Source organism: Penicillium maclennaniae (assembly GCF_028827695.1).
Source record: "Penicillium maclennaniae strain IBT 15551 chromosome Unknown utg000001l:1.0-3280838.0:1.0-3283122.0, whole genome shotgun sequence".
In the NCBI taxonomy this organism is placed as follows: Eukaryota; Fungi; Ascomycota; class Eurotiomycetes; order Eurotiales; family Aspergillaceae; genus Penicillium; species Penicillium maclennaniae.
Window position 1 is genome coordinate 3,175,448 of NW_026623213.1, and position 22,575 is coordinate 3,198,022.

General features: G+C 49.5%; 8 protein-coding genes across 8 annotated transcripts; 5 read left to right on the forward strand and 3 right to left on the reverse strand.

Moving 5' to 3' along the window:
* Nucleotides 1-705: 705 nt before the first annotated feature.
* N7477_001221 (putative glucan 1,4-alpha-glucosidase) lies at nucleotides 706-2,799 on the forward strand (the record flags this gene model as incomplete). Its single annotated transcript, XM_056962884.1, has 5 exons — nucleotides 706-931; nucleotides 978-1,261; nucleotides 1,324-1,420; nucleotides 1,472-2,109; nucleotides 2,176-2,799. The coding sequence occupies 5 exons, from the start codon at nucleotides 706-708 to the stop codon at nucleotides 2,797-2,799; spliced, it is 1,869 nt and encodes a 622-aa protein (XP_056827887.1).
* Nucleotides 2,800-3,118: 319 nt separating this feature from the next.
* N7477_001222 (uncharacterized protein) lies at nucleotides 3,119-5,149 on the reverse strand (the record flags this gene model as incomplete). Its single annotated transcript, XM_056962885.1, has 8 exons — nucleotides 3,119-3,186; nucleotides 3,234-3,339; nucleotides 3,388-4,234; nucleotides 4,282-4,402; nucleotides 4,457-4,554; nucleotides 4,608-4,690; nucleotides 4,741-4,877; nucleotides 4,933-5,149. 8 exons carry the CDS (start codon nucleotides 5,147-5,149, stop codon nucleotides 3,119-3,121), a joined length of 1,677 nt encoding a protein of 558 aa, XP_056827888.1.
* A 2,686-nt stretch (nucleotides 5,150-7,835) lies between these two features.
* On the forward strand, nucleotides 7,836-8,979 carry N7477_001223 (NAD(P)-dependent alcohol dehydrogenase; the record flags this gene model as incomplete). The annotated part of the gene is made up of 2 exons (XM_056962886.1): nucleotides 7,836-8,015; nucleotides 8,077-8,979. The coding sequence occupies 2 exons, from the start codon at nucleotides 7,836-7,838 to the stop codon at nucleotides 8,977-8,979; spliced, it is 1,083 nt and encodes a 360-aa protein (XP_056827889.1).
* Nucleotides 8,980-10,597: 1,618 nt separating this feature from the next.
* Nucleotides 10,598-11,116, forward strand: N7477_001224 (uncharacterized protein; the record flags this gene model as incomplete). Its single annotated transcript, XM_056962887.1, has 1 exon — nucleotides 10,598-11,116. One exon carries the CDS (start codon nucleotides 10,598-10,600, stop codon nucleotides 11,114-11,116), a length of 519 nt encoding a protein of 172 aa, XP_056827890.1.
* A 535-nt stretch (nucleotides 11,117-11,651) lies between these two features.
* On the reverse strand, nucleotides 11,652-13,140 carry N7477_001225 (uncharacterized protein; the record flags this gene model as incomplete). The annotated part of the gene is made up of 6 exons (XM_056962888.1): nucleotides 11,652-11,959; nucleotides 12,016-12,078; nucleotides 12,129-12,483; nucleotides 12,533-12,730; nucleotides 12,777-12,869; nucleotides 12,925-13,140. The coding sequence occupies 6 exons, from the start codon at nucleotides 13,138-13,140 to the stop codon at nucleotides 11,652-11,654; spliced, it is 1,233 nt and encodes a 410-aa protein (XP_056827891.1).
* A 543-nt stretch (nucleotides 13,141-13,683) lies between these two features.
* N7477_001226 (uncharacterized protein) lies at nucleotides 13,684-16,905 on the forward strand (the record flags this gene model as incomplete). Its single annotated transcript, XM_056962889.1, has 9 exons — nucleotides 13,684-13,707; nucleotides 13,781-14,015; nucleotides 14,067-14,740; nucleotides 14,789-14,940; nucleotides 14,991-15,072; nucleotides 15,642-16,105; nucleotides 16,158-16,266; nucleotides 16,313-16,538; nucleotides 16,595-16,905. 9 exons carry the CDS (start codon nucleotides 13,684-13,686, stop codon nucleotides 16,903-16,905), a joined length of 2,277 nt encoding a protein of 758 aa, XP_056827892.1.
* Nucleotides 16,906-17,054: 149 nt separating this feature from the next.
* On the reverse strand, nucleotides 17,055-19,051 carry N7477_001227 (nonhemolytic phospholipases C family protein; the record flags this gene model as incomplete). Its single annotated transcript, XM_056962890.1, has 4 exons — nucleotides 17,055-18,416; nucleotides 18,473-18,737; nucleotides 18,796-18,878; nucleotides 18,929-19,051. 4 exons carry the CDS (start codon nucleotides 19,049-19,051, stop codon nucleotides 17,055-17,057), a joined length of 1,833 nt encoding a protein of 610 aa, XP_056827893.1.
* Nucleotides 19,052-20,397: 1,346 nt separating this feature from the next.
* On the forward strand, nucleotides 20,398-22,012 carry N7477_001228 (uncharacterized protein; the record flags this gene model as incomplete). Its single annotated transcript, XM_056962891.1, has 5 exons — nucleotides 20,398-20,706; nucleotides 20,759-20,916; nucleotides 20,969-21,160; nucleotides 21,210-21,633; nucleotides 21,692-22,012. The coding sequence occupies 5 exons, from the start codon at nucleotides 20,398-20,400 to the stop codon at nucleotides 22,010-22,012; spliced, it is 1,404 nt and encodes a 467-aa protein (XP_056827894.1).
* Nucleotides 22,013-22,575: the final 563 nt, after the last annotated feature.

Sequence of the window (22,575 nt, forward strand, 5' to 3'; positions counted from 1 at the left end):
CGGTTATTAGAGTACCTTCAGGAGTGACGCTAGTGAGCAGCGCCAGTCTCTAAGCAGTAGATCCTCCGTGGGCCCCACGATGAAGTTCTGCACGGCTCCGCATTGGCGTTGCAGGCCAGTCAGGCTCACATGCAAGGCACATTTGCCAAAACGCCTCCTTCGTAGGCGAGGCCGGAGATGCCAGAGACGGGGCTGCGAGGGGGGGCGATGATTGGCGATCGGGAGCGTGCGAGATGAGATGAGATGACAGGGGCGGAGAATCTGCGGGGGGGCTGGACGCGCTTTCACCCGCCTCATCTTTCTAGTTCTCACACGATGAATAGGATTCCGCATCGCGTGTATCATCCTAAGGCGGTGAGTCGCGTTCGTCAGAATGATGTGTGTTGAGACCAGTCACATCGGAGATACATGGGGGACACATAGGAATTACATGAAGATGCATGACGATGTCGATCCACAGCCCTAGATGCGAAAGCCGCAAGCGTATGCACGCCTCAAAGCATTAGAGCGAACTAATCCACTATGTTCACGCCGGACCCCCGTGGATCTCCGCTTGGATGCACTCGCCTTTTCTTCCCCGCATCCTGAACCCCTGCAACACAAAATTTACAGCCCAACCGAAGCATGACTCGACATTATAATTGGGAGATAAAAAGGCACGGGAAGCCCAGGGCAGGAACAGGCATCACTTTTCTAATCATCATCATGGCTCCCATCTGGACTGCGCTCTGGGCGTGGACTCTCGGCCAGGCCGTACTGGCTACACCTCAGTTGGAAGCGCGAGCCACCGGTAGCTTGGATACTTGGTTGGCATCAGAGACAACGGTTGCGCGACAGGGGATCCTCGATAACATTGGGGCAAGTGGCGCGTATGCTGCTAGTGCGAAGCCAGGCATTGTGATTGCCAGTCCCAGCCTGGACAACCCGGACTGTAAGGGTAGATCCATCTCATGTACAACTCGGACTAACAGAGATAGACTACTATACTTGGACTCGCGACTCAGCTCTGACCTTGAAGGTTCTGATCGATCTGTTCAAGAACGGCGACACTGGGTTGCTGGATCTCATCGAAGAATATATCAGCGCTCAGGCCTATCTTCAGACCGTCTCCAACCCGTCAGGCTCTCTTTCTAGTGGCGGCCTGGGTGAACCCAAGTTCAACGTTGATGAGACCGCCTTCACCGGCGCTTGGGGACGTCCTCAGCGTGATGGCCCTGCGCTTCGAGCCACTGCTCTGGTTGCATTCGGACAGTGGTTGCTTGTACGTTTTTCCCTTCCCCATTTGTCGCGTTGCGACAGGATTGACACGATCCGTTCATGCAGAACAATGGATACACCACCCAAGCAACGAACATTGTCTGGCCGATTGTTCGAAACGATCTGTCCTACGTGGCGCAGTACTGGAACAACACTGGCTTTGGTAGGATCCTATGTCTCTGCCAATGAAACTTTGAACTGACGAGATCAATAGATCTCTGGGAAGAAATCAGCGGCTCGTCCTTTTTCACAATTGCAGTGCAACATCGTGCTCTTGTAGAAGGCAGCAAGTTCGCCTCCCAGGTTGGCTCCTCTTGCTCTTACTGCGACTCCCAGGCTCCCCAGGTTTTGTGCTTCCTGCAGTCCTTCTGGACCGGATCCTACACACTGGCCAACTTTGGAAGTAGCCGCACAGGCAAGGATGCCAATACGCTCCTTGGTAGCATTCATACCTTTGACCCGGAGGCCGGTTGTGATGACACAACTTTCCAGCCTTGTTCAGCTCGAGCCTTGGCCAATCACAAAGTGGTGACTGATTCTTTCCGCTCCATCTATACTCTGAACTCGGGTATCGCTGAAGGGACAGCGGTATCAGTCGGTCGCTATCCAGAAGACTCATACTACAATGGCAACCCCTGGTATCTGTGTACCATGGCGGCAGCCGAGCTTCTTTATGATGCTCTCTACCAGTGGAACAAGATTGGTTCTCTTACTATCAACAGTGTCTCCCTACCCTTCTTCAAAGACATGTACAGCTCCGCCGCCACTGGCACCTACTCTTCGTCGAGCGCAACATACTCAACTATTGTGAGCGCGGTCAAGACATATGCTGATGGATACATGAGCCTCGTGGTAAGTGAATGATTGCAAGAACAAAAAAAAAAAAGACATTGCCCGGATGTTCTAACGTTGGTGTAGGAAGAGTACGCCATGACCAACGGCTCCTTGTCCGAGCAATTCTCCAAGACCAATGGATCACCGCTGTCGGCGCGTGATCTGACCTGGTCATATGCTGCTCTCTTGACAGCCAACATGCGCCGCAACTCGGTCGTTCCAGCTGCCTGGGGAGAGACATCTGCTAGTAGCGTTCCCGCGACGTGTGTTTCTACCTCGGCCACTGGCACATACAGCACTGCGACTAACACAGCCTGGCCGACTACATTGACCAGTGGATCAGGCACTGCCACGACCACGACCACCAGCACGAGCACATCTTGCACTACCCCGACAGCCGTGGCAGTAACGTTTGACCTTATCGCCACTACCACGTATGGAGAGAACATCAAGTTAGCCGGGTCTATCGATGCCCTTGGTGACTGGGACACCAGCAAAGCGATTGCCCTGAGTGCCAGCGACTACACCAGTTCTAATAATCTCTGGTTTGTCACAGTCAACCTCCCAGCCGGAACTACCTTCCAGTACAAGTACATCCGGGTTGAGAGTGACGGGACTATTGAGTGGGAAAGTGACCCGAACCGCTCTTATACTGTGCCGGCTGCCTGCAGCACGACGGCCGTTACAGAGAATGACACTTGGAGGTAGTGTCAGATTGAGTGAGTGCTATGACTGACCTTTTCGGTCATCTCATGTTACAGCACAGCTAGCTCTTGTCTGTATAGGATCTTCTACGTAGATAGCAGGGTATGGTCTTCAAATTGAAACGACGTGTCTAAGTCTTCGAAGTATGTTGCTATGGCCAGTGTTTACCGAAGGTGTCATAAATCGAATTCAAGAACTCAACATCGAGAATCACTATCAGAAGCACATATAGCACAATTCTAATTATTACTGAACCAGTGGGTAGAAATTGTAATAGGACATTTTCAATAGAGCTTAAACTTGATTTGCTATTGTCACCCTTCTAGATCTGGTGGTGACGAATGAAAAGGCCCAAGAATGCAGCGGTGAGAGAGCAGCCAAGTGAAATCACTGCCAGGTATCAGAATCGAGTTCAAAAAAGCGAGTGTGTGACTTACAATAGGTGTGCTTCAGACCCAAGAGGTAGCAATCGACCACAATCTCACGAATGTGGCCTGTGAGATGAGCAATGTATCCGGTGTCCGCCATTGCACGTTGGATCACCTATCAACATTAGTTGAATGTCGAATGACAAGATATTCAAGAACTCACCTTCTTGGATCCAGGTCCGTGCAGATTCTGTCGAAGCTGACGCTGGAACTCTGCTCCGAGAACGGCATTGGAAGTCGTGACGCCTGCTGTCATGGCAAAGCTGATCAGAAGCATGTATGCAGATGTCGCCATAGCAATCTCTTGGGGTGGTAGCATAGACGTCATTGCAATGAATGAAGAAGCTGACGCAATTCCAGTTCCCAGTCCGCCCGGAATGATATACAGGGATTCCCAGAATCCAGTGTTTCCATTCCATCGCAAATAGAGCAGAGTATATGTCACCGAAGCAATCAGCCCAGCCAGGACGAGAAGGACTTTAAAATGACCGGTACGTCTGATGAATCCACCGGCGAGAAGACCACCCAACGTATTACCAATGACCGCTGGGATGAGGTGAAATCCGGATTCCGTGGTTGATGCACGTTGAGTGACTTGGAAGTACAGAGGGATCGAAAACATCATTCCCAGCTGCGCGGTGATTTGCAGCACTGAAATGAGATAGCTCGTAGCCACATTTGGTCGACGTAGAATTCGGAGAGGAAAAATGGGGTCGTTGGCGACGTAGGCCTCAACCAGCACGAACGCCAGGAGAAGTAATAAGCCGCCCCCAGCTGTGAATGCTGTGAGCCATGAGCGCCAGGGGAATGACTTCCCGCCCTGATCTAACAATGCCGTTATGGCTATAATCGAAGAGCCGAGCAGAGCCGTTCCTAGGAAGTCAATTCGCTTAAGGCGGGATCCGTTGCCGTCTGCAGCGATATCAAAAGACAAGGACTGAGTTACCGGGAGTTTGACGATTACAAGTAAAGCGGCAAGAGCAACAAAGGGAGCCTGGAGCAAGAAAAGCCTAAAGATAATTAGACATTGGATTCGAAATGTTTTCAACTGACTTACCACCGCCATCCGATAGTATCGCTGAGCCATCCTCCCAAAGGGCCACCGAGGCTGCGGCCGAGCGTCATCGCAACATTGACATAGGCTCTCCAAGTGGCCACTTCGCGTCGGGGAACAATATCTGACAATAGTCAGCATATTTTGAACATTGATTCGATGTCAGTTCAGTTCTCACCGGTAATAATGATCGAGCTGATAGTCATAATACCACCACCACCCATTCCACAGATGGCGCGTCCAAGGATAACCACCCACATATCATGTCCAATGCCACTATAGAGCGTCAAAAATCCTGCCTTGATACTGAGAATGCACTTGGATTGTACCTGATGATGCAACCGAGAGCGAAAAGAAAGTATGATACCAGCAGAAGTGGTTTCCGACCGTAAATATCGCTCAATTTGCCGTACTAAATTTTTTAGTGTCAATCCCCTGCGATCTCCCACAATTGATACCCACCATGGGTTGTGCGGCGCAAAGGCCAATTGTGTATCCGGTGGAAAGCCAGCTCGCATCGCGTAGTCGATTGAATTGGGACGAAATGTGACCAGCAGCTGCCAAGACCAGAGTCGCATCGGCGTTGGAAATGAATTCGCCTATGCATCGTTAATCAAAGAGGAATCATGCATTCTTCCCGAGTTGGCATCTTACCGAGAAGAAGCACCGCGACTATTGTTCCTACGCCTTTCAAATCCTTGGCTATTGTCTCTGTTGAATCCGGTCGCGATAATAACGGGCTTTCTTCATCGTGAGGCGTGTGTACGTTGACTGTGGACTGATTCTTCAAAACATCGCTCTCGGGTGCATCGTTACCGGGCGCATCGTCACCAGGCGCATTGCCGGCGCTGTATTTGATTATTGAGACCATTTCAAACCTCAGAAGATGCTAAGGGGAAAATTAAAAAAAAGAGCAATGCGAAAAAGGGCCCCGACTTCATTCGAAGTGGACTGGGCCCTCTTATTGATTCTCCGATGGCTTTGGCTTTTGAGTGGGTTAGTCTGGCGAGGTATTGCATCCCGGCATATCCGCTAATTTTTTTGATTGCTGCCCGTTTTTACGCCAATAATCCGCGGTTGGCGGGTTCTCATCGCGATCGCAAAGCACGCCATGGGCGGGGTCCACCCCACGCGAGATGAGAAGCATAGCCGTTCACATGAAAACATGAGGGATCTTGTTTCTTCTTCATCGCAATACTATATTTTTTTACAGAAAAAGAATTGTCACATACACGATGTGGCTAGATGACAATGAAGACTGAGGTATCGAGAGTCCCATCCCTAGCAATAGATGACTGTGAACTTGAATGTGTGAAGTTGCGTGACGGCGGATCGCCATCAAAGCCCCCAATTGCATCATCCAGTTCTCCACCGGCTGGATTTGCCGAGATACCACGACAAGGAATAACTGAGCTAGAGAAACCCATGGGATTGCCTTTCACTCAGTATTCTTCTCATTTCTATAATTTCGACAATATGGTATCCTAATTTTCTCTGGTCTCTGCCCGAACATTTCCTGCGGGACTTATTCTTGACTTCGCATGTCCCAGTCTGTAACCTTGGTACAAGCGAACAGCGGAGGACATTATCGCTGCCACCTCATCTCCAGACCTATACTGTGCTGTCAAGTCGGAGTTACTGGATCACTCATTTTTATCTTTGAGCTGTGATCGCAATTACAAACTGAAAATACGCAGTGGGTTCCTGAGGCTGAACATCATGAAGGGAATTTGTGAATACGTGAGAGACCGGGCTCTTAGCTTGTAAATCCCCCGTAGCTACATGTAATATCAAGGTAGGTGCACAGGCCATGAGTCGCTAGTCCACTGGTTCATGTACAGTCTGTGGGTGCACCAGGCACCCTGATGAGATTTCCCTCAGGCAACAATATCGGCCTCAGGTGTAAACATTCACCTGACATGAAATTCTTGTACTACTTATCAGGTGAGTCCTCAATACGAAAAACCTTGTCTGAATGTCGAATATCATATGGTCTCAAGTTTCCGTATAGTTACTCATTGCAAACAATGACAGTTTAAAGGTCAACCCAAATTTTCCCTCTGTCGGTAGGAAAAAGCATCTAGCTGCAGACGTGGGTCTCTATTGATCTTCGACCTGATGTGCCAAGCTTTGAGGGGCCTTCGCAAAACGGCGCCAAGGAATATAAACTGCAGCAGAATTGTGCTAATTTAGTCTTGTGGGGGTCTAATCGACTAAAATGTCGATCCTTTGAGCTCATTGGGATTTCTGCAGCAGGCAACTCAACCTCAACTTATACCGAGAAACGTGCATTATGTACGCTTAAAACAAATTCTGAAGACCCAAATGATTTGAAAGACGTTCTAAATCGGTACGTACGACATTCAGTGCATGATTCTAGGCAGACCTTGAGGGGTTCACTATTTGTGGAGAAAAGAACCCTCTCGAGAATAAAGCCGAAAGGGACGAATTTTGTTTAGTCATAGTTCCCAATGATCCTTCACATACTATGTCAAACATGCTATGTCAGTGAACCTTTCCTAATCATAAAGAAGCTATAAACACGCCAAGAATCGCTTAACTCCCTCGCGAAAGAATTGGGGAATGGGGGGAGCTGCATCGAGCAGCAAGCCCAGAAGCCGTTCAAGGGGTTGCACGAATACTCGAAATTTGGCCTGCGGATTTTGAGCTAGGGATACGTGATGTCATAATTGTCGATGTCCAGGAGAACAGTACAGATTTGCTATGTTAGTTCTCGGGCTGGTGATAATGAAGGCGGACAAACCACTTGAGGCAGGGTAAGAAGCGAGGGACTGGCAAGGTGACATGATGTCACTCCATCACAAAATGCCACGCTGTACTTGTGCTTGTAATCAACCGCGGCGCTGGGCACGGTAGGTGGGCTGGATTGGGTCATTTGAAGCTTCTTCGCCCTAGCATACCAACATGATTTATGACCATGACCAATTACCAAACCCCTGGCGGCGATAGTCAACCCACTTGGCTGACCGCCACAAGACAAGAGTCGTCGAAGCTTCACGGGATCGGGACAATTGACCACCCGAGCGAACCGACCCGAGAAAAAGACGCCGTAAATAGATATCCGGGTAGTCGGAAAAAATAGAAAACGCGGATCCGGCGATCGGCATTTTCCGCCCTGGGCTTTAAACCGGATCCCAGGACGGCGGTCAGAACTTTAAAAAAAAGCTCGATGCATGGAAGCCACATGAGAAAGGATCAGCATGATTGGGTTATCTGCCACTCAGAACGGCCGCTTAGTTCATCTTCCCCCTTGATCCAGATGTCATCCACGCCACCCGAGACTGGCTTTTCTCCGAGAACGGAAATAAACACACGTTAAGACCGTGATGACACTCCCGCACGGTGGATCAAGTGGACCTGGTCTGGCTGAGCAAGCTGTTTCAGTGATAAAAACAGAAAGTTGCGAGATTTTTCCCGGACCCAGTCGAGCAGGATCATAATATTATAGAATAGTGTATAAAGAGCAAGGCGAGACCCCTCGAAGGACAGTAGAATACGAATCAATTCACACTCAATTGATCAAAGAAAAAGTCACAATGTCAGCAACCCAATCTTACAAATTCGAGGGCTGGATGGGCCTCGGCCCCGAGGCCGCCGAGGGCAAGATGGTCTGGCAGGAATTCGAGCCCAAGCCGTGGGAGGAGACCGACATCGACATCAAGGTCACTCACTGCGGTATCTGTGGGTCTGACATGCACACTTTGCGCAGTGGATGGGTATGTTTTTGCAATTGAACTTGCTGCACGCGTCAATATTGTTAATGACTGGTTATTGTAGGGTCCCACTGATTACCCCTGCTGCGTCGGACACGAGATTGTCGGTACTGCCGTGCGCGTTGGCTCCAAGGCTGTTGGCGGTATCAAGGTCGGAGACCGCGTCGGTGTTGGTGCGCAGAGCGGTGCCTGCTTGAACAAGGATGGTGACTGTGATGCCTGTGCTCGCGACCTCCAGCAGCACTGCAACCGCATGGTTGGCACATATAACGGTACTTATGCCAACGGTGGCAAGTCATATGGTGGATATTCACTATACAACCGGTCTCCCTCTGCCTTTGTCGTCAAGATCCCCGATGCCATTCCCTCCGCCGAAGCTGCTCCTATGCTCTGCGGTGGTATCACCACCTACTCACCCCTGAAGCAGCACGGCTGTGGACCCGGCAAGTCTGTTGGTATCATCGGTGTCGGTGGTCTTGGTCACTTCGGTATTCTCTTCGCCAAGGCACTTGGTGCTGACCGCGTCGTCGCCATCTCTCGCAAGAGTGACAAGAAGGAAGATGCGCTGAAACTTGGAGCTGACGAATACATCGCGACCAGTGAGGAGGAGGACTGGGCTACCAAGCACGCTCAGTCTTTGGATCTCATCATCTCCACTGTTTCTTCGTCCAAGATGCCCATTGTCCAATACAGCCAGCTTCTCAAGTTCCGTGGAACTCTCGTCCAGCTCGGTGCGCCCGAGGATGGTGCTCTAGAGATCCCCGCCTTCGCTCTGATTGTGAAGGGTATCAAGCTCGGTGGTTCCCTCATCGGTAGCCCCTCCGAGATCCGTGAGATGTTGCAGCTCGCTGCTGACAAGAAGGTCCACCCTTGGATCCAGGAGCGTCCCATGAAGGAGGCCAACCAGGCTATCCAGGATATGGACGCTGGCTCTGCCCGGTTCCGCTACGTCCTGGTGAACGAGTAGACCATCAAGTGAACGAATGACGTTTGAATTTTAGCGGAAAGTATCAGGGATACCTAGAACACATTGTTAGAAATACAGAATTCACTTTCAACGCTACTTCATACCTCACCGCCTTTAAACTCGTCTCTCGGCTTTACCTCATCACTCATCACACCATTTCCTTATGCAGGTTGGTGTTTCTCCTCCAACGTGCCGACCGATGATTCCGGAAATGGCCACACCTTCAAAGATTCCGGCACGGATCTCGTAACAAGAAACGAGAAGTTGCAGTGATGAAATTCATTGAGAGGCGAGGTAGGTGGGGGGGCTGCAGAATACCACTTTTGCATCGGGAGAATGGAATTGGATGAAAAGGTGAGCAAGAAGAAGAGGTAGAAATGCAACTAGAAACTCAGCCAAGTGGCATAAGGACCTTGCAGCAATTGAGGACCTTAGTATCCCAACCGTACGATGTAAACTCCAAACCCGAGGAGACATAGCGTATGACCCGAGATACTCCTTGATAGATGATAGATACTCCTAGATTACATTTATTACAATACTTCAAAGTCTACCTTGGTCCCGAAGCTGAATATTCTTTTAACATAGTCTAGTACACCCCGCACTTGACTGCCGACCACTAACCAACTTGGGATTAGAGCCTGGTCTACTTTATCTTCCTTATCACCGTCGGATCGGAATTGTCCGAGAGGGGAAATGGAAAGAGTCCCGTCGCTTCTGCCTCTCTCTCTTGCCATTGCGCTACTGCACTGCTATCTGCACAGGATGAGCTCCCCCGGCGAGTGTGTGCTCGCTGTTCGCGCATCGTTAGTATCAACTCCACTGTCCTATCCCAGCTAATCAATACAGAAACAACGATGCGACGGCAACTCACCGTGTTCACGATGCAAACGTATGAACATATATCGATTGATTTAGTTGCAAAATTGACGTCTTGCAGGTCTCGGTCATTCGTGCATACCGCGCAGTTCGTGCAGTCCGCGCGATAAACCAAATTCGGTCGCCATCCGTCGGCCGAGGGCATCGCGCTCTTCAGGCCGGTGTCTGTCGTGCAAAGCGAGGTACGTCTACCACTATGGGGTCAGTATGACAGTGTTGATTCGGACAGGAAGAAGAAATGCGATGAGAACCACCCAAAATGCAGCGATTGCCGTCGGTTGAATACGACTTGCGAGTGGCCTGTCAGTATTGATAATCCAGAACACTCAGACCCCGCTTCTTCTTCCCCAGCTTTTCATCTGCCGAGCTCACCCGCTGCCGAGACAATAGACGCTTCCGACGGCGATGCACAGGCATTCGACTCAACCGCTTTGGACGATGAGGAGTTCATCGCATCCCTCTTTCCACATCCGATGCCCAAATGGAATACGGCTCTTGTAATTCATCGGTCGCCACTGTCTGCAAATCCCTATCTCCGGAGTGATGAGGACCGGTCGCTGTTCAATCACTATATTCACATTGTGGCGCGAGCCCTGTCTCGTTCTCACGATGCCAATCGCAACCCGTTCCTAGTAACGCTGTTGCCGCTGGCGGCGACTTCGGATACCGTGACGAGTGTCATCTCCAGTCTACGGATGCAATATACGGCATCTCCCCGGCGCTATTTGACCTCTTAGGGATGGTGAAGTTGTTAGCAAACCATCGGAGTAAGCGGGTAGATGAATTGTCGGAGATAGGCTTCCGGGCGGCTGCAACACATTTAAAGAATCGAATTGACGAGTGGAGGGCAGACTACGATCAGAGTGCAGATCAAGAGCCTGATACTGAGCGCGCTACCTCCGCGTTTGAGTGGGCCATTCGACTGCGCTTGCATCAGGTAGTGGAGGGTTATGACCCACAACATGAATTCGTCGAATGCGCTATCATGACAATCCTCAATTCCGTGCAGGAGATCCCATACGCGAGTCGGGTAGAAGGATGTCTTCTTTTCCCGCTTGTGATTGCAGGATCCAGTAGTATAAGTATGGAGCGCCGCATGATGGTAAAGGAGCGACTGATGGTCATGGAAAATACTCTGGGCTTCAGTCATATCCAGTACGCGAGACAGCTGCTGGAAACGGTGTGGAGTGAAACAGAAGGTGACTTCAATTGGGCTTCTGTACGATACAATCAATTCCCAGGGGTAGTGTTCATTTAGGTCAATGAAACATGTACGATTCGGATTGCTCTATCTTTGAATGAGACAGAGAGAAAACCACAAGATAAGGTTTTCGATCCAAGGTGGATTAGCAATCCAACGCAGACTTTATATATCATTCAGAGTAGAAACGTCCAAGTAGCTTGCCAGTACTGCAGTGACAACACATCCATTTCAAATCGCCTTCTCTCACCGAGGTCCCAATATTGTCTCTTTGGATAGACTTGCAGAAACCACAAAGCAGAATTGAGAACACGACCAGGATCTCATCGGTGCTCTGTTCTATACTCTCGTCAGGCTTTGAAACCCGACAAAGGTTCACAATGGAATCAGTCCGCGGGAAGTTTTTACAATATCCTTCTATCTTTTTCTATGGACAGATTTACTCCGAAATACAACTGCCACATAGCTTTCCATTTAGAGATCCTAATCATATTAAGTCTTGGTCTCCGACCTTGGCCATCAACTGAATTGAACTTGATTATCTAGTGTCAAAGATATTTACATACTACTCTCAGTACTTGATCGTTGCCGACTACTCGCCCTTCAACAGCTTTGCAAAATGATGCTTCATTTTATATCCACAAACCTCTTCAATTGTCAATTTGCCCGGTCGGTCAGTTGAAGAACTCCATCCAATCCGCTCGCTGAGGTTCTCGCGCGCCCGGAAACTCGCCTCCTGCACGCGTGTCGCACGCGTCTTTCGCAGTTTTTCATACAACTTCAAACCTTCGGACATACCATAATCATTTCTGAAATTCTTGTGGAACACGATTCCGAGGGCTCCGGCGTCTTCGAATGCCATGCATGATCCTTGAGATTGATCGGGCATCATGGGGTGTGCTATATCTGTTAGCAGTCACAATCATAAACAGGCAGGGTGTATAGAATCCACGTACCGGCATCTCCGAGTAGGCAGACTTTGCCGTTGACCCAGTATGGATATGGCTGGTGTCGATATACTATCAACACGATTAGCTCGGTGCAATCATCCTGGACGGCTTCAACATACATCGCCACATCTTGATATCTTCCGCGTTCAACATCAGCGTTTTCATTCTGGGATCGAGGTCGGGAAATGTTTCCACTAGCTGTTGCGGTGTGGCACTGATGTTCCATCCATCTTCCCGAAGATTGTTGACCGATGCGAGGTAGAAGCAGTAGCAGCTCACGACTTCACCGTTGCTACAGGGTGACATGACGATCTTGTTGATCCCAAAGCCGCCCCAGTACTCGATCGCCTCATTGGAGATGTAATCTTCCAGGCCAAGTTCCCGGAGCTTGTCCGCCCCAATGATGCATCGGTAGCAGCATGATGTCGACAATTCAAACTCAGGAGTGATTCCGATCAGGTTCCGTGTGAGAGACTGATCATGGTCAGCGAGGGACTTATGGCTCATTTTGAGGGGATCTTACTCGGATCCCATCGGCAGCGACAATCATGTCGACAGTTACTTGAACCCCGTTCTCGAATCGAATGGTCCCTTCTTCCGCATTTACTTCGACCGCTTTGTGGTTGACCTTGAGCTCGCACTGAGGGCCTTCTCCGGGGGTCTCAAAGGCGGATTTGATCAGTTCTTTGTGAATATCAATGCGATGGAAATTGTTATAATCCTGCGACCGTCAGACTTGAAATGTGAATCTCAGTCGACTTTCATACTGTGCCAAATTTGGATTTGTAGTCGCCCAACGGATATGTGCTTTGCACCCTCCCATCAGACCAGTTATGCATAATAAGCTGCTTCAAGATGACCTGCATCCTAATTAGAAAAGTACCGATCGTGTTTAAAGGTGATGCTTTGACATACAGGCTTTGCTGCTTTCATGTCCACCCCCCATTCCTCGAGAAACCGCGATCCATTAGAAGCAGCACTGAGTGATGCACCGACTTCCCCGGCAAAATCATATCGCTCGTAAACCGTGACGGTATGGCCCTGGCGACGAAGGGCGATAGCAGCAGCTAGCCCACCAAGGCCGGCGCCGATGATGGCAACTTGAAGCGGCGAGTCGGTACGTGAAGGCATAGTCAATGTACTGAAGAATTGGAAACTTGCATGTTAAGATTAGCTTTCTTCTTCCTCATTCGGTACTTATACGTGAATGCGATGAAGCTATTTACCAAAGGTCCTTCGGATGGGGCCTTCCCAAGCCTCGTAGCGATAGGCGACGGCGCATCCGTTATCTATGCGACGGCTGCATATGTTTCTTCTCCGCTGCCGATCTTTCCTCACGATTTGCCCCCTCACTAGTCGAGTCCAGACCAATCATTATCCAAGAAAAACAAGCTAGGCAACAAGACCTGTTCGCTACCTGACTTTGACTGATACCAATACACGCGACCCGACTCATAAAGGCCTCTATTCACTATGCAAGGGCGCATCCGTGATATTCCTCCCCATCTCTGAACTTTCCTGAACTCTAGCAGTGATGGAGAAAAAGACTGGCTTTGCAGAGAAAGTTGATCCTGAGGACCTGGCCTTGGGGACCCTGGCGATGGATGACAAAAGGCTCTTACGCAAGATCGACTGGCAAATCTTGCCAATCATGTTTTGACTTATTTCTTGCAAATGATTGACAAAATTGCAATCAACGTGAGTCTTTGCAGTCGAAATTGGGGAATTACGGCTAAAGATATCAGTATGCAAATGTCATGGGCATATTCAGGACGATTCGGGAATGACAGGCAACGACTTTTCATGGCTGGCGACAGCTTTCTTCATCGCTTATGCCATCGCCGAGATACCTCAAGGGGCTCTTCTCCAGCGCTTTCCAGTTGCAAAAGTTCTCGGAGCCAACGTCTTTTGCTGGGGTATTATCCTCTGTTGCTCTTCAGCGACCAAGAATTTCGCCGGCATCCTCACACTCCGTATTCTGCTTGGATTGATGGAAGCGGTTATTGGTATGCTATTGGACACAATCTCTTCTGGTTGCTTTTACTGATCGGAGGTAGCACCCTCTCTCACTCTGTATACCAGTATGTGGTATACTCGCGCAGAGTCGACTCCACGATACGGATTTTGGTACTGTGGTCTTGGCGTTGGACAGATTGTTGGCGGCTTTATCTCCTTTGCCGCTCAGCATGCCACGGCAAGCTTGTCATTTGGTGGATGGCGGATCATGTTCGTCGTCATCGGTGCGGTCAACATCTTGGTTTCACTACTGGTCCTCTTTGTGTTACCTGAAACACCCACCAAGGCCAAGTTCTTGACCGAGGACGAGAAGCAGCGTATCTTCCAGCGACTCCACCAGGACCAAGCCGGGGTTGGTGAAAAGGTCTTCCGCTGGCCATCTGTCCTTGAAGTATTCGCCGATCTTCAGACGTGGATGCTAGTGCTTCTGACCATTCTGATCACAATTCCCAGTGGTGTGATCACAACATTCTCATCAATTCTTATCAAGGGCTTCGGTTACAACTCTAAAGAGAGCGCTTTGCTGAACATGCCGTCCGGGGTGGTCAGTATCGCCTCCACTATGATCTCTACATATGCGATTTCCAAAGGGTTTTCACGCTGGTTGGCCATTGATATTCTGTTGATTCCTACGCTGTTGGGATCCTGTCTCATGTCATTTCTTCCTGTCTCCAACAAAGGGGGCTGTCTGGCCGGGATCTACCTAGTCAATACCGTGAGTTTAAACTTCATATTCTTCGGCCAAGGTTACTAACACCAATAGACGGTTGCTCCTCTCGCTTTGATTTACGCCTGGACTGGCGCCGACTTTAAAGGATACACAACGAAGGTTTCTGGGGCAGCCATCGTCTCTATGGCGTTTAATATTGCCAATATCATCGGATCACAGACGTTTCAAGCCAAAGATGCCCCACGGTCAGGTCAATGAGTGAAATTTAGGAAGACCAAGGCTAACTCGGATCTAGATACATTCCTGCGAAAATAACCTTGGTAGCGGTGAATGCTGCAGCAATATTGGTCTCCACTGGTCTGCGCCTTTTGTACGGAGTTCGTAATTTCTAGGCTGATCGACTTGGGGCTCCGGCCCGCAGCTCTGTGGTGGCGCGACAGGCCGACAAATGGAATTTACAGGACATCCATGATGATGAAAGCTTCCGTTATGTTTACTGAAATTTGAATCGTGTATGTTTTTCGATTTTCGCCCGGTGACACGCCATTGTGAGGGTCCGAACGAATACTGGGTAGTTCATTGTGGTATTATGTATGTTTTCATTTTTACCACCTGGAGTCTAAAGTCGATACAATTCGAACGAAGTTGAGTCGATCAACAGCCTAATCATATGTCTCAAGTGTTTGAATGATTTTTTTATCTCGACAAAACCCAGATGTCACTTAATCTAGCCTCCGGTAAATTTCAGTGACCTGTTTCGTCTCAAATATGTATGTGTGCGTGGAGAGAGAGACAGACAGAGGGACAGACAGAGGAACAGACACAGAGAGTCACTCAGACTCTGTCTCAGCCGTTTCGGGTGTTTGAACTAGATACTTTAGGCTAAATCTCTCAACTAGCGCATGCTCATTTGGTATGTGGATACATTCTCAGTTGACATTGACAGGTATCTATCCGACGGCGACGGATTTATGCCCGACGCTTCCCTCCGATCCTAACGGTTACAAATGCAAACCACCTCCCATGGGAAAAGATCACCAACGAAGATTCAATTCTCATCATGAAAATGCCACCGATTGACCCCAAATCCCTCGTTCTCATAACCGGCGGGAATGGGTTCATCGCCGCCCATTGCATCGCAACCCTCTTGCAGTCCGATTATCGCGTCAGAGCCACAGTTCGCTCAGCAGAAAAGGCAGAAGCGACGCTCGAATCACTTGATGCGGCAGGCGTAAAACATCTCTCGTGTCTTGAATTTTCGGTGGTGCCCGACCCGACCGATCTCGAGGCTCTGTTGCCCGCTTTGCAAGAATGCCAGGCTGTCTTGCACTTGGCTTCTGCTTTCAATTACAATGCGAAGCCTGGAGAGTTTGAAAAGAAGTTGATGATTCAAGGGCACGCAGGTTATTCGTCAAACGGCTGAACAGGTCCCATCCATTCGACGCGTGGTTGTCATGTCCAGCTTTGCGAGCGTGTATGATGCTAGTCTGGGACTTCAACCTGGTCGTATCTATTCCGAGGTGGACTGGTGCCCATTGACATATGAAGACGGTGTGAATGCATCGGCTGTTGTGAGTTCACTCAATACGATCTTGAAACAGGGCTAACCGAGTCCAGCCCATCGCGTATCGTGCATCAAAGGTGGTAGCCGAGCGTGCTGCCTGGGATTATGTTCATGAGCACTCGGTCCAGTATCATTTAATCACACTATGTCCCGGGTTGGTTTTCGGAAAGATGATACATCCCATATCATCACTCGCGGAGCTCAATGCCAGCAATCAGATTGTCTGGGACGTGCTGAATGCAGGACATCATGGTGAACTTCCTCCTACAAAAGCTCCTGGTAAATTTACTCTTATTTCGCATAAAGCCGAATCCAGCACTAATCGACTGTGGTAGTTTGGATCGATGTTGAGGACTTAGCTACAGCCTGTCTCAAGTCCCTGGAATTCTCCACCGATGACCATGAAAGATTCTTGCTTACACAATCATCTTATGACACACAGGAGATAGCTGATGTAGTTTCTGAAAGGCTTCCCGTGAGCAGGGTTCCCGTGGGTAGTCCCGGAAGCCGTATTGCCGATACGCACTATTCTTGTGACTCTTCAAAAGCAAAACAAGTTTTGGGGTTGAAAGTCAGAACTCTGGAGGAGTCCATTATTCCATTGGCACGGCAGCTTTACGCGATGGAAAAAGTCAATAGAATGTAGAAATTCAAATCACGTTTCTGGGAATATCCAGTCTCATTTAAGTCATAAGCATTCATCTCTATTTCCTCCCATATGACGAGTTGACGGCTAACCTCACTAAAGTAAGCGGAGAAGAGAATTTCACTGGCTCAACCTGCTCTGATCCGAGCTTAATGATAAGACACACTCCAGATCTTGCAACCACTCTTGAGGCTTCCAACGGCAGATCCATTCTCGTACTGTAGAGAATAACCCTTGCTGTTACCAAGGAAGGTGATCTTGATGTTCGCAGCCTTGCTTTGACTGGTGACCAGAGAGCCGTTGATGCCAATGAACTTGCCGTCCAGAGCACTAGATACCTGGAAGATTTGGCTCTCCTCATCTGCCGTGTAGTGGACCACCCAGCGCTGGTGCTTGTCGCTGTGATCCGCAGTAGCGGAGGTGCTGCTCACTTTTCCGTTCCCGGAGTTGATGAGAGCCTTTCCGGAGCTCTCGAAGGTCAAGTACCGGCCTTCAGTCAGATACCCGATGACCTCCTTGTATCCCTCCTCGAAGAATAAAGTGTTGTTCTTGTTGCTCTGGTTTCCATAAGGCACGGTCGGACGAGGGCTCGGGTACTTGGCCTCACAATTCGATGTGCCGGTGTACTTGCCAAGAGCCATATCTGGAGTTTCAGCCTCGGGGATTGCGGGCAAACTAAGATCGGGGTTATCCAGATCCAGGGCATTGACAAGGTTGGACATGTGTTCACGACGCCACTGGACCATCTCGGGTGTTTGCACGTTCTTGTATCCACGGGCCTCCAGCCACTGCTCCATGAAGAGGATCTGGGAGTTATGATCCGCGCGCTCAGTAAACACACGACCACCACGAGTCCAAGGAGAGACCATGTAGAAAGGAACACGAACACCAGGACCCGAGTAGATGTCACCAAAGTGACCATAGGGGTCTTCCATCCATTCACCGGCGGTACCTTCAGGCGAGTGGAAGGGAACAACGTGGTCTCCCCAACCACCAGACTCATCGTAACTGATCATCAACAAGGTAGAGTTATATTTGGGGCTGCTGGTAACCGCATCGACGACCTTCTTTTGGAGCCACGCGCCATCCTTGGGCATATAAGGAGGATGCTCGGATAGTTCGGCGGGGCCGACGATGAAGCTGACCTCCGGCAAAGTTCCGTTGGCAGCAGATTCGTAGAAGCTGTCAAGGCCGAGGTAAGACAGGCCCTTTTTGGCAAGAGGGGAGTCGGATGACGCGTTCTGGAATTGCTCGAACCAGGCCAGCGGGTTGTCATCGAAGTTATCCGAGTCTTGCCACACTTGCCACGAGACACCAGCGGCTTCATAGATATCATAGATAGTCTTCCACTTCAGCGGATAGCAACTGATGTCGTTGTCCTCACAGCCAGGAGTCTCATTGTTGTCCAAGTAGGGACCTCCCTGATCAGGGTTCTGGGGCCCGCCTGGGACATTGATGGAGCCACTGACCAAAGTGACACGGTTGGGATTAGTCGAGGTGACTTGTGATTCCTGCGTAAAGCAGATAAGCATGTTGTTTCAGTCAGTCACGTCTGATGTTCTCTGACCTGGTACATATCTCCGGCAGTCCAGCCCTCGGCAATACCGAAGTGAACTGGAATATCGCTTCTCTTAAGATATCCCCAACTCCAAGGGGTATTGTTGCGGGCCCACATGTTGTTGAGATCATTGTTGATCGCGGCCTGATTATCCTCATAGCCGTTTGAACCTGCGGTCATGCACTGCATAGCATCAACCGTAGATCCACCCTGATAACCCAGATACCAGGGCAGAAGGGTCTTTGCCTTGGTAGACATTGAAGAATCCACAATCCTATGTACAAGTCAGTTGCGAAACTTTTCGAAGAGTCTGCCAACAAGATGGTCCTTACTGATGGTAAACATCCAAACCATCCGAGTTCACCTGCACGTTCGGGTCGTTAAAGCCACGGACACCAGCCATGGTTCCAAAATACTGTTTTCTCATCAGCATCCTCCCCTTCTATGCCGTAGAAGTTGACAAACATTGTTCCATGATCGGTTTTCTTGCATGAAGATGATCACATGCTCGATATCTTTCAACGAGCCAGCAAGCGCCGGTCTGCCCGCAAGGAGCATTAGCAGGGCAGAGCCCAATAGTGCATTCATATTGGCGGGGGAGTCTGCAAGGTTTCTTCACAGGCTCTGATCTCATGCCAGGTCCCTGGGCGTCGATAGTTATATGCGCGTCTCTTACTGCATCGGCTACCACATAGTTCCGATCTGTCCGACCCTTAGAGTAGATGGCACTCTCGGTAGTATATTTTCGATGTAACCGGGACGAAACCCGATTCTCACGGGCTAATGGGAGGCGTCCGATGTTCCTCACGATGGTGTTTCCCACCTCTAGGAAAGGGGGGGAGGCTAACAAGGGGTTAATTTCGGCCACCCTCTCCACGGGCGCACGTGGGGACCATCCGAGAGAAAGACAGGGACACATTTGAGGGACTGCCGATCTTTCTTAACTGAAAGTACAAAAAATTCACACTTGTTACGCGTGTTGGCTGCAGCCGCGCTGCATGATTTGAGTGGAGAACCCGTCTCAACGTGCGGGAACTATCTAGATTCATTGGCAGGGCGATCGGCCTCCGATCAGATTTCACGGAGCGGCACCGACGTATCTTCCGAAGCTGATCATATTGAATCAGGCTCTCAGGTCAAGTTCCTGATCTGGGGAGCAGGACATAGGGTAAGTAACAACGCTTCTTTTGACTTACCCCACTTTCGCAACAAGGACCTCACCCTCAGCCGAATTGCAGCTAGGTGCATTTAATCAAGTCAAAGTGACAAATCACTCTTGCTCGAAGGCTTTCTCTATGTCCGCCACTTGACTGCTCAAGATGGAGCAGCCCTTAAGTCGCGGAAGAAAACGCACGTCCGGGCATGGGCCGAGTGAGCCTAAATTCCGCCAGCATAGATGGTTCGCTCAGTCCATCAAATCATACAGCATCGCGCTATGTCCAGTAATTACATGCCTGTTCGTCTTGTTCGTGTTTTGGTCTCAGTGGAGCACACCAGATCTACTCAAGACAATAAACCCAGTAAAGATTTCCAGTGTTTACGACGAGACTAATCCCGCTTCCGCGGAAACCACTCCCGAGGAGTCGAGCTCCATGCGAAGGGACATGCCTATCGAGACCCTGAAACTCAGCACCTAGACTGGACCCTGAGTTCGGAAGACATCAGACCAGATGGGGTACTCAAGAGGGTGCATCTGATCAATGGTAATTCGACTTATCCCCAAGCGAACAAGTTTTGGACGCCGCGTTAATTGTTAGCAGGTCTATTCCCGGGACCAACTATTGAGGCTCGTCCGGGGGACACTTTGATCTTCAATATCACGAACAACATCCAAGAATCTCTTTCAATCCACTGGCACGGATTACACATTGATAGTATTCATGCATTTTCTGAGCACTGCGTCTTTTCTTAAACTGACATGTTATGCAGATCAAATGGATGGGGTCGCTGGGGTAACACAGTGTGGTATTCCGCCGGGCACATCATATGTCTACAACATCACGATCCCCGACCATCAGCATGGCACCTTTTGGTACCATGCTCACTCAGGACTCGCAAGAGCAGATGGGCTGTACGGAGGGCTGATTGTCCACGAACCAGCATCCCGGCCGACAGTTCGTGGCTTGCTCGCAGATCCAGCTCTATACAGCAAAGATTTCTTACTTTTGATTGGAGATTGGTATCATCGACCGGCCGCTGAAGTCATGTCATGGTACATGCGCGCAGGGTCTTTTGGCAATGATGTATGTCCGCTCTCAATCCCCAAAGGTCCGAGGATTAACTGACACGCTGTAGCCGGTTCCTGACTCCCTATTGATCAATGGAGTCGGGAGCTATAATTGCTCCATGGCAGTCCCTGCTCGACCAGTCGATTGTGTCGAGCAACACTCCAACTTGACATATCTTCATACGGATGTCCCCACCGTATTTCGCCTTCGTGTGGTCAACACAGGGTAAGCATTTCAGGAGAGCCTAGAATATGGGCATTGTGAATTAACCGATTAGATCTCTCGTGGGATTTACCGTCACCTCACCCACAGAATCCCTTTCAGTTATCGAGGTGGATAGTATAAAGATTGTGGAGAGACCGGCGGCCAGTTCAATTGGTATCCTATATCCAGGTCAGCGCATGGATCTTCTCATGCGTTTGTCGAGCGAAGGAAGACCGTCCGCATTGACTATTGAGATGGATCCAGAGTAAGCTGTTATCTCTTTCACTCTATGGTAACAACGCTTACAAAATTAGATGCATGAAATATCCAAACCCAGCACTCGCGCCCAATCAAACATTCCTCATCAACTCTGACTACGCCCCAGAAGCGCTATCAACTACACTTGAAGAAAAGCAAATTTCAAAGCTCGATATACAAAGTATCCCCTCGCCTGCCAACATCCTGTCCTCGCTCCCATATCATGCAGATACTACCGATATTGTTTATGTTAAGACACAGAAGTTCTCCATCAACCACAACGTGCCGTATGGTTATTTCAACCACACTTCTTGGGCACCGCAGCAAGATCCCCCAATTCCTCTGAATGGGCTACCAAGAGAACAGTGGGATAACAAACAGCTTTCGTTGGTCGTTGGCGACCGCGATCAACGATTCGAGCCCACATGGGTCGATTTGGTTGTAAATAACTTGGATGACACCGGTCATCCCTTCCATTTCGTGGGTATATATCCCCCTTTTACTTTAAAAGCATACTAATCAGCTTGCTGAATACCAGCATGGCCACCATTTCTACGTCCTTACAGTGTACAAGGACCCAATTGGCTGGGGCTCCTACAACCCCTTCTCCGACTCATCCCCGCCTGGCTCCGACCCAAACGTCTATCCTGATACCGATGGCTTGAACCTGTCACTTGCAATGTTACGAGACAATGTCTATATTCCTAGCCGGGCATACGCGATTTTGAGATTCCGGGCTGACAATCTGGGCGTGTGGATGTTCCATTGCCACGTTTTGTGGCACCAGGCTAGTGGGATGGCCATGCTGATAGACGTGGGGAACTATACAGGCTTTTCTGGAAGCTCTTGTCTAGTCTAACGGGCGAACATCTTTTGAGTGAAAATTGAAATTTGGCATAGCCGGGCGTTCGGATGGCCCACAGATGCCTCTTGCCTATGTATTCACAATCATCATCATAAAAGGGAAGAAGACTGATATGATATCAAGATATCAAAGTATTCTGACATTGAACAGTAACTATAGTAGAGAATACCTACGAGTCCTAGCTGCCAATAACTCGACTTCGCTGCGCATTGAATCGATCAACCGCCTCTAACAGCACGTTCGCAAATGCTACTATTCAATAAGTCGTCATTTATGAAGTCATCATTGGATGTGAGTTTACCCCAGAAATATTCCAGATTAAGATCTCCTATCGTGAGCCACTGATCCGAATCATGATCCAAGTCCAAAGCTTCATTAGAGACTACCAGATTCTTTTCTGCCATTTCACCACTTGGGCTTTTGGTTATTTCTGCCGTGATTGGATGTGCGGTGCCCAACTCCAAACAATTTATATCCATGTTAGGGAGGATAGAGCTCTCGCTTTCGATTGTCCTTGTAATCTTGTCAAATTTCCTCATATATACCCCAATCGCGAC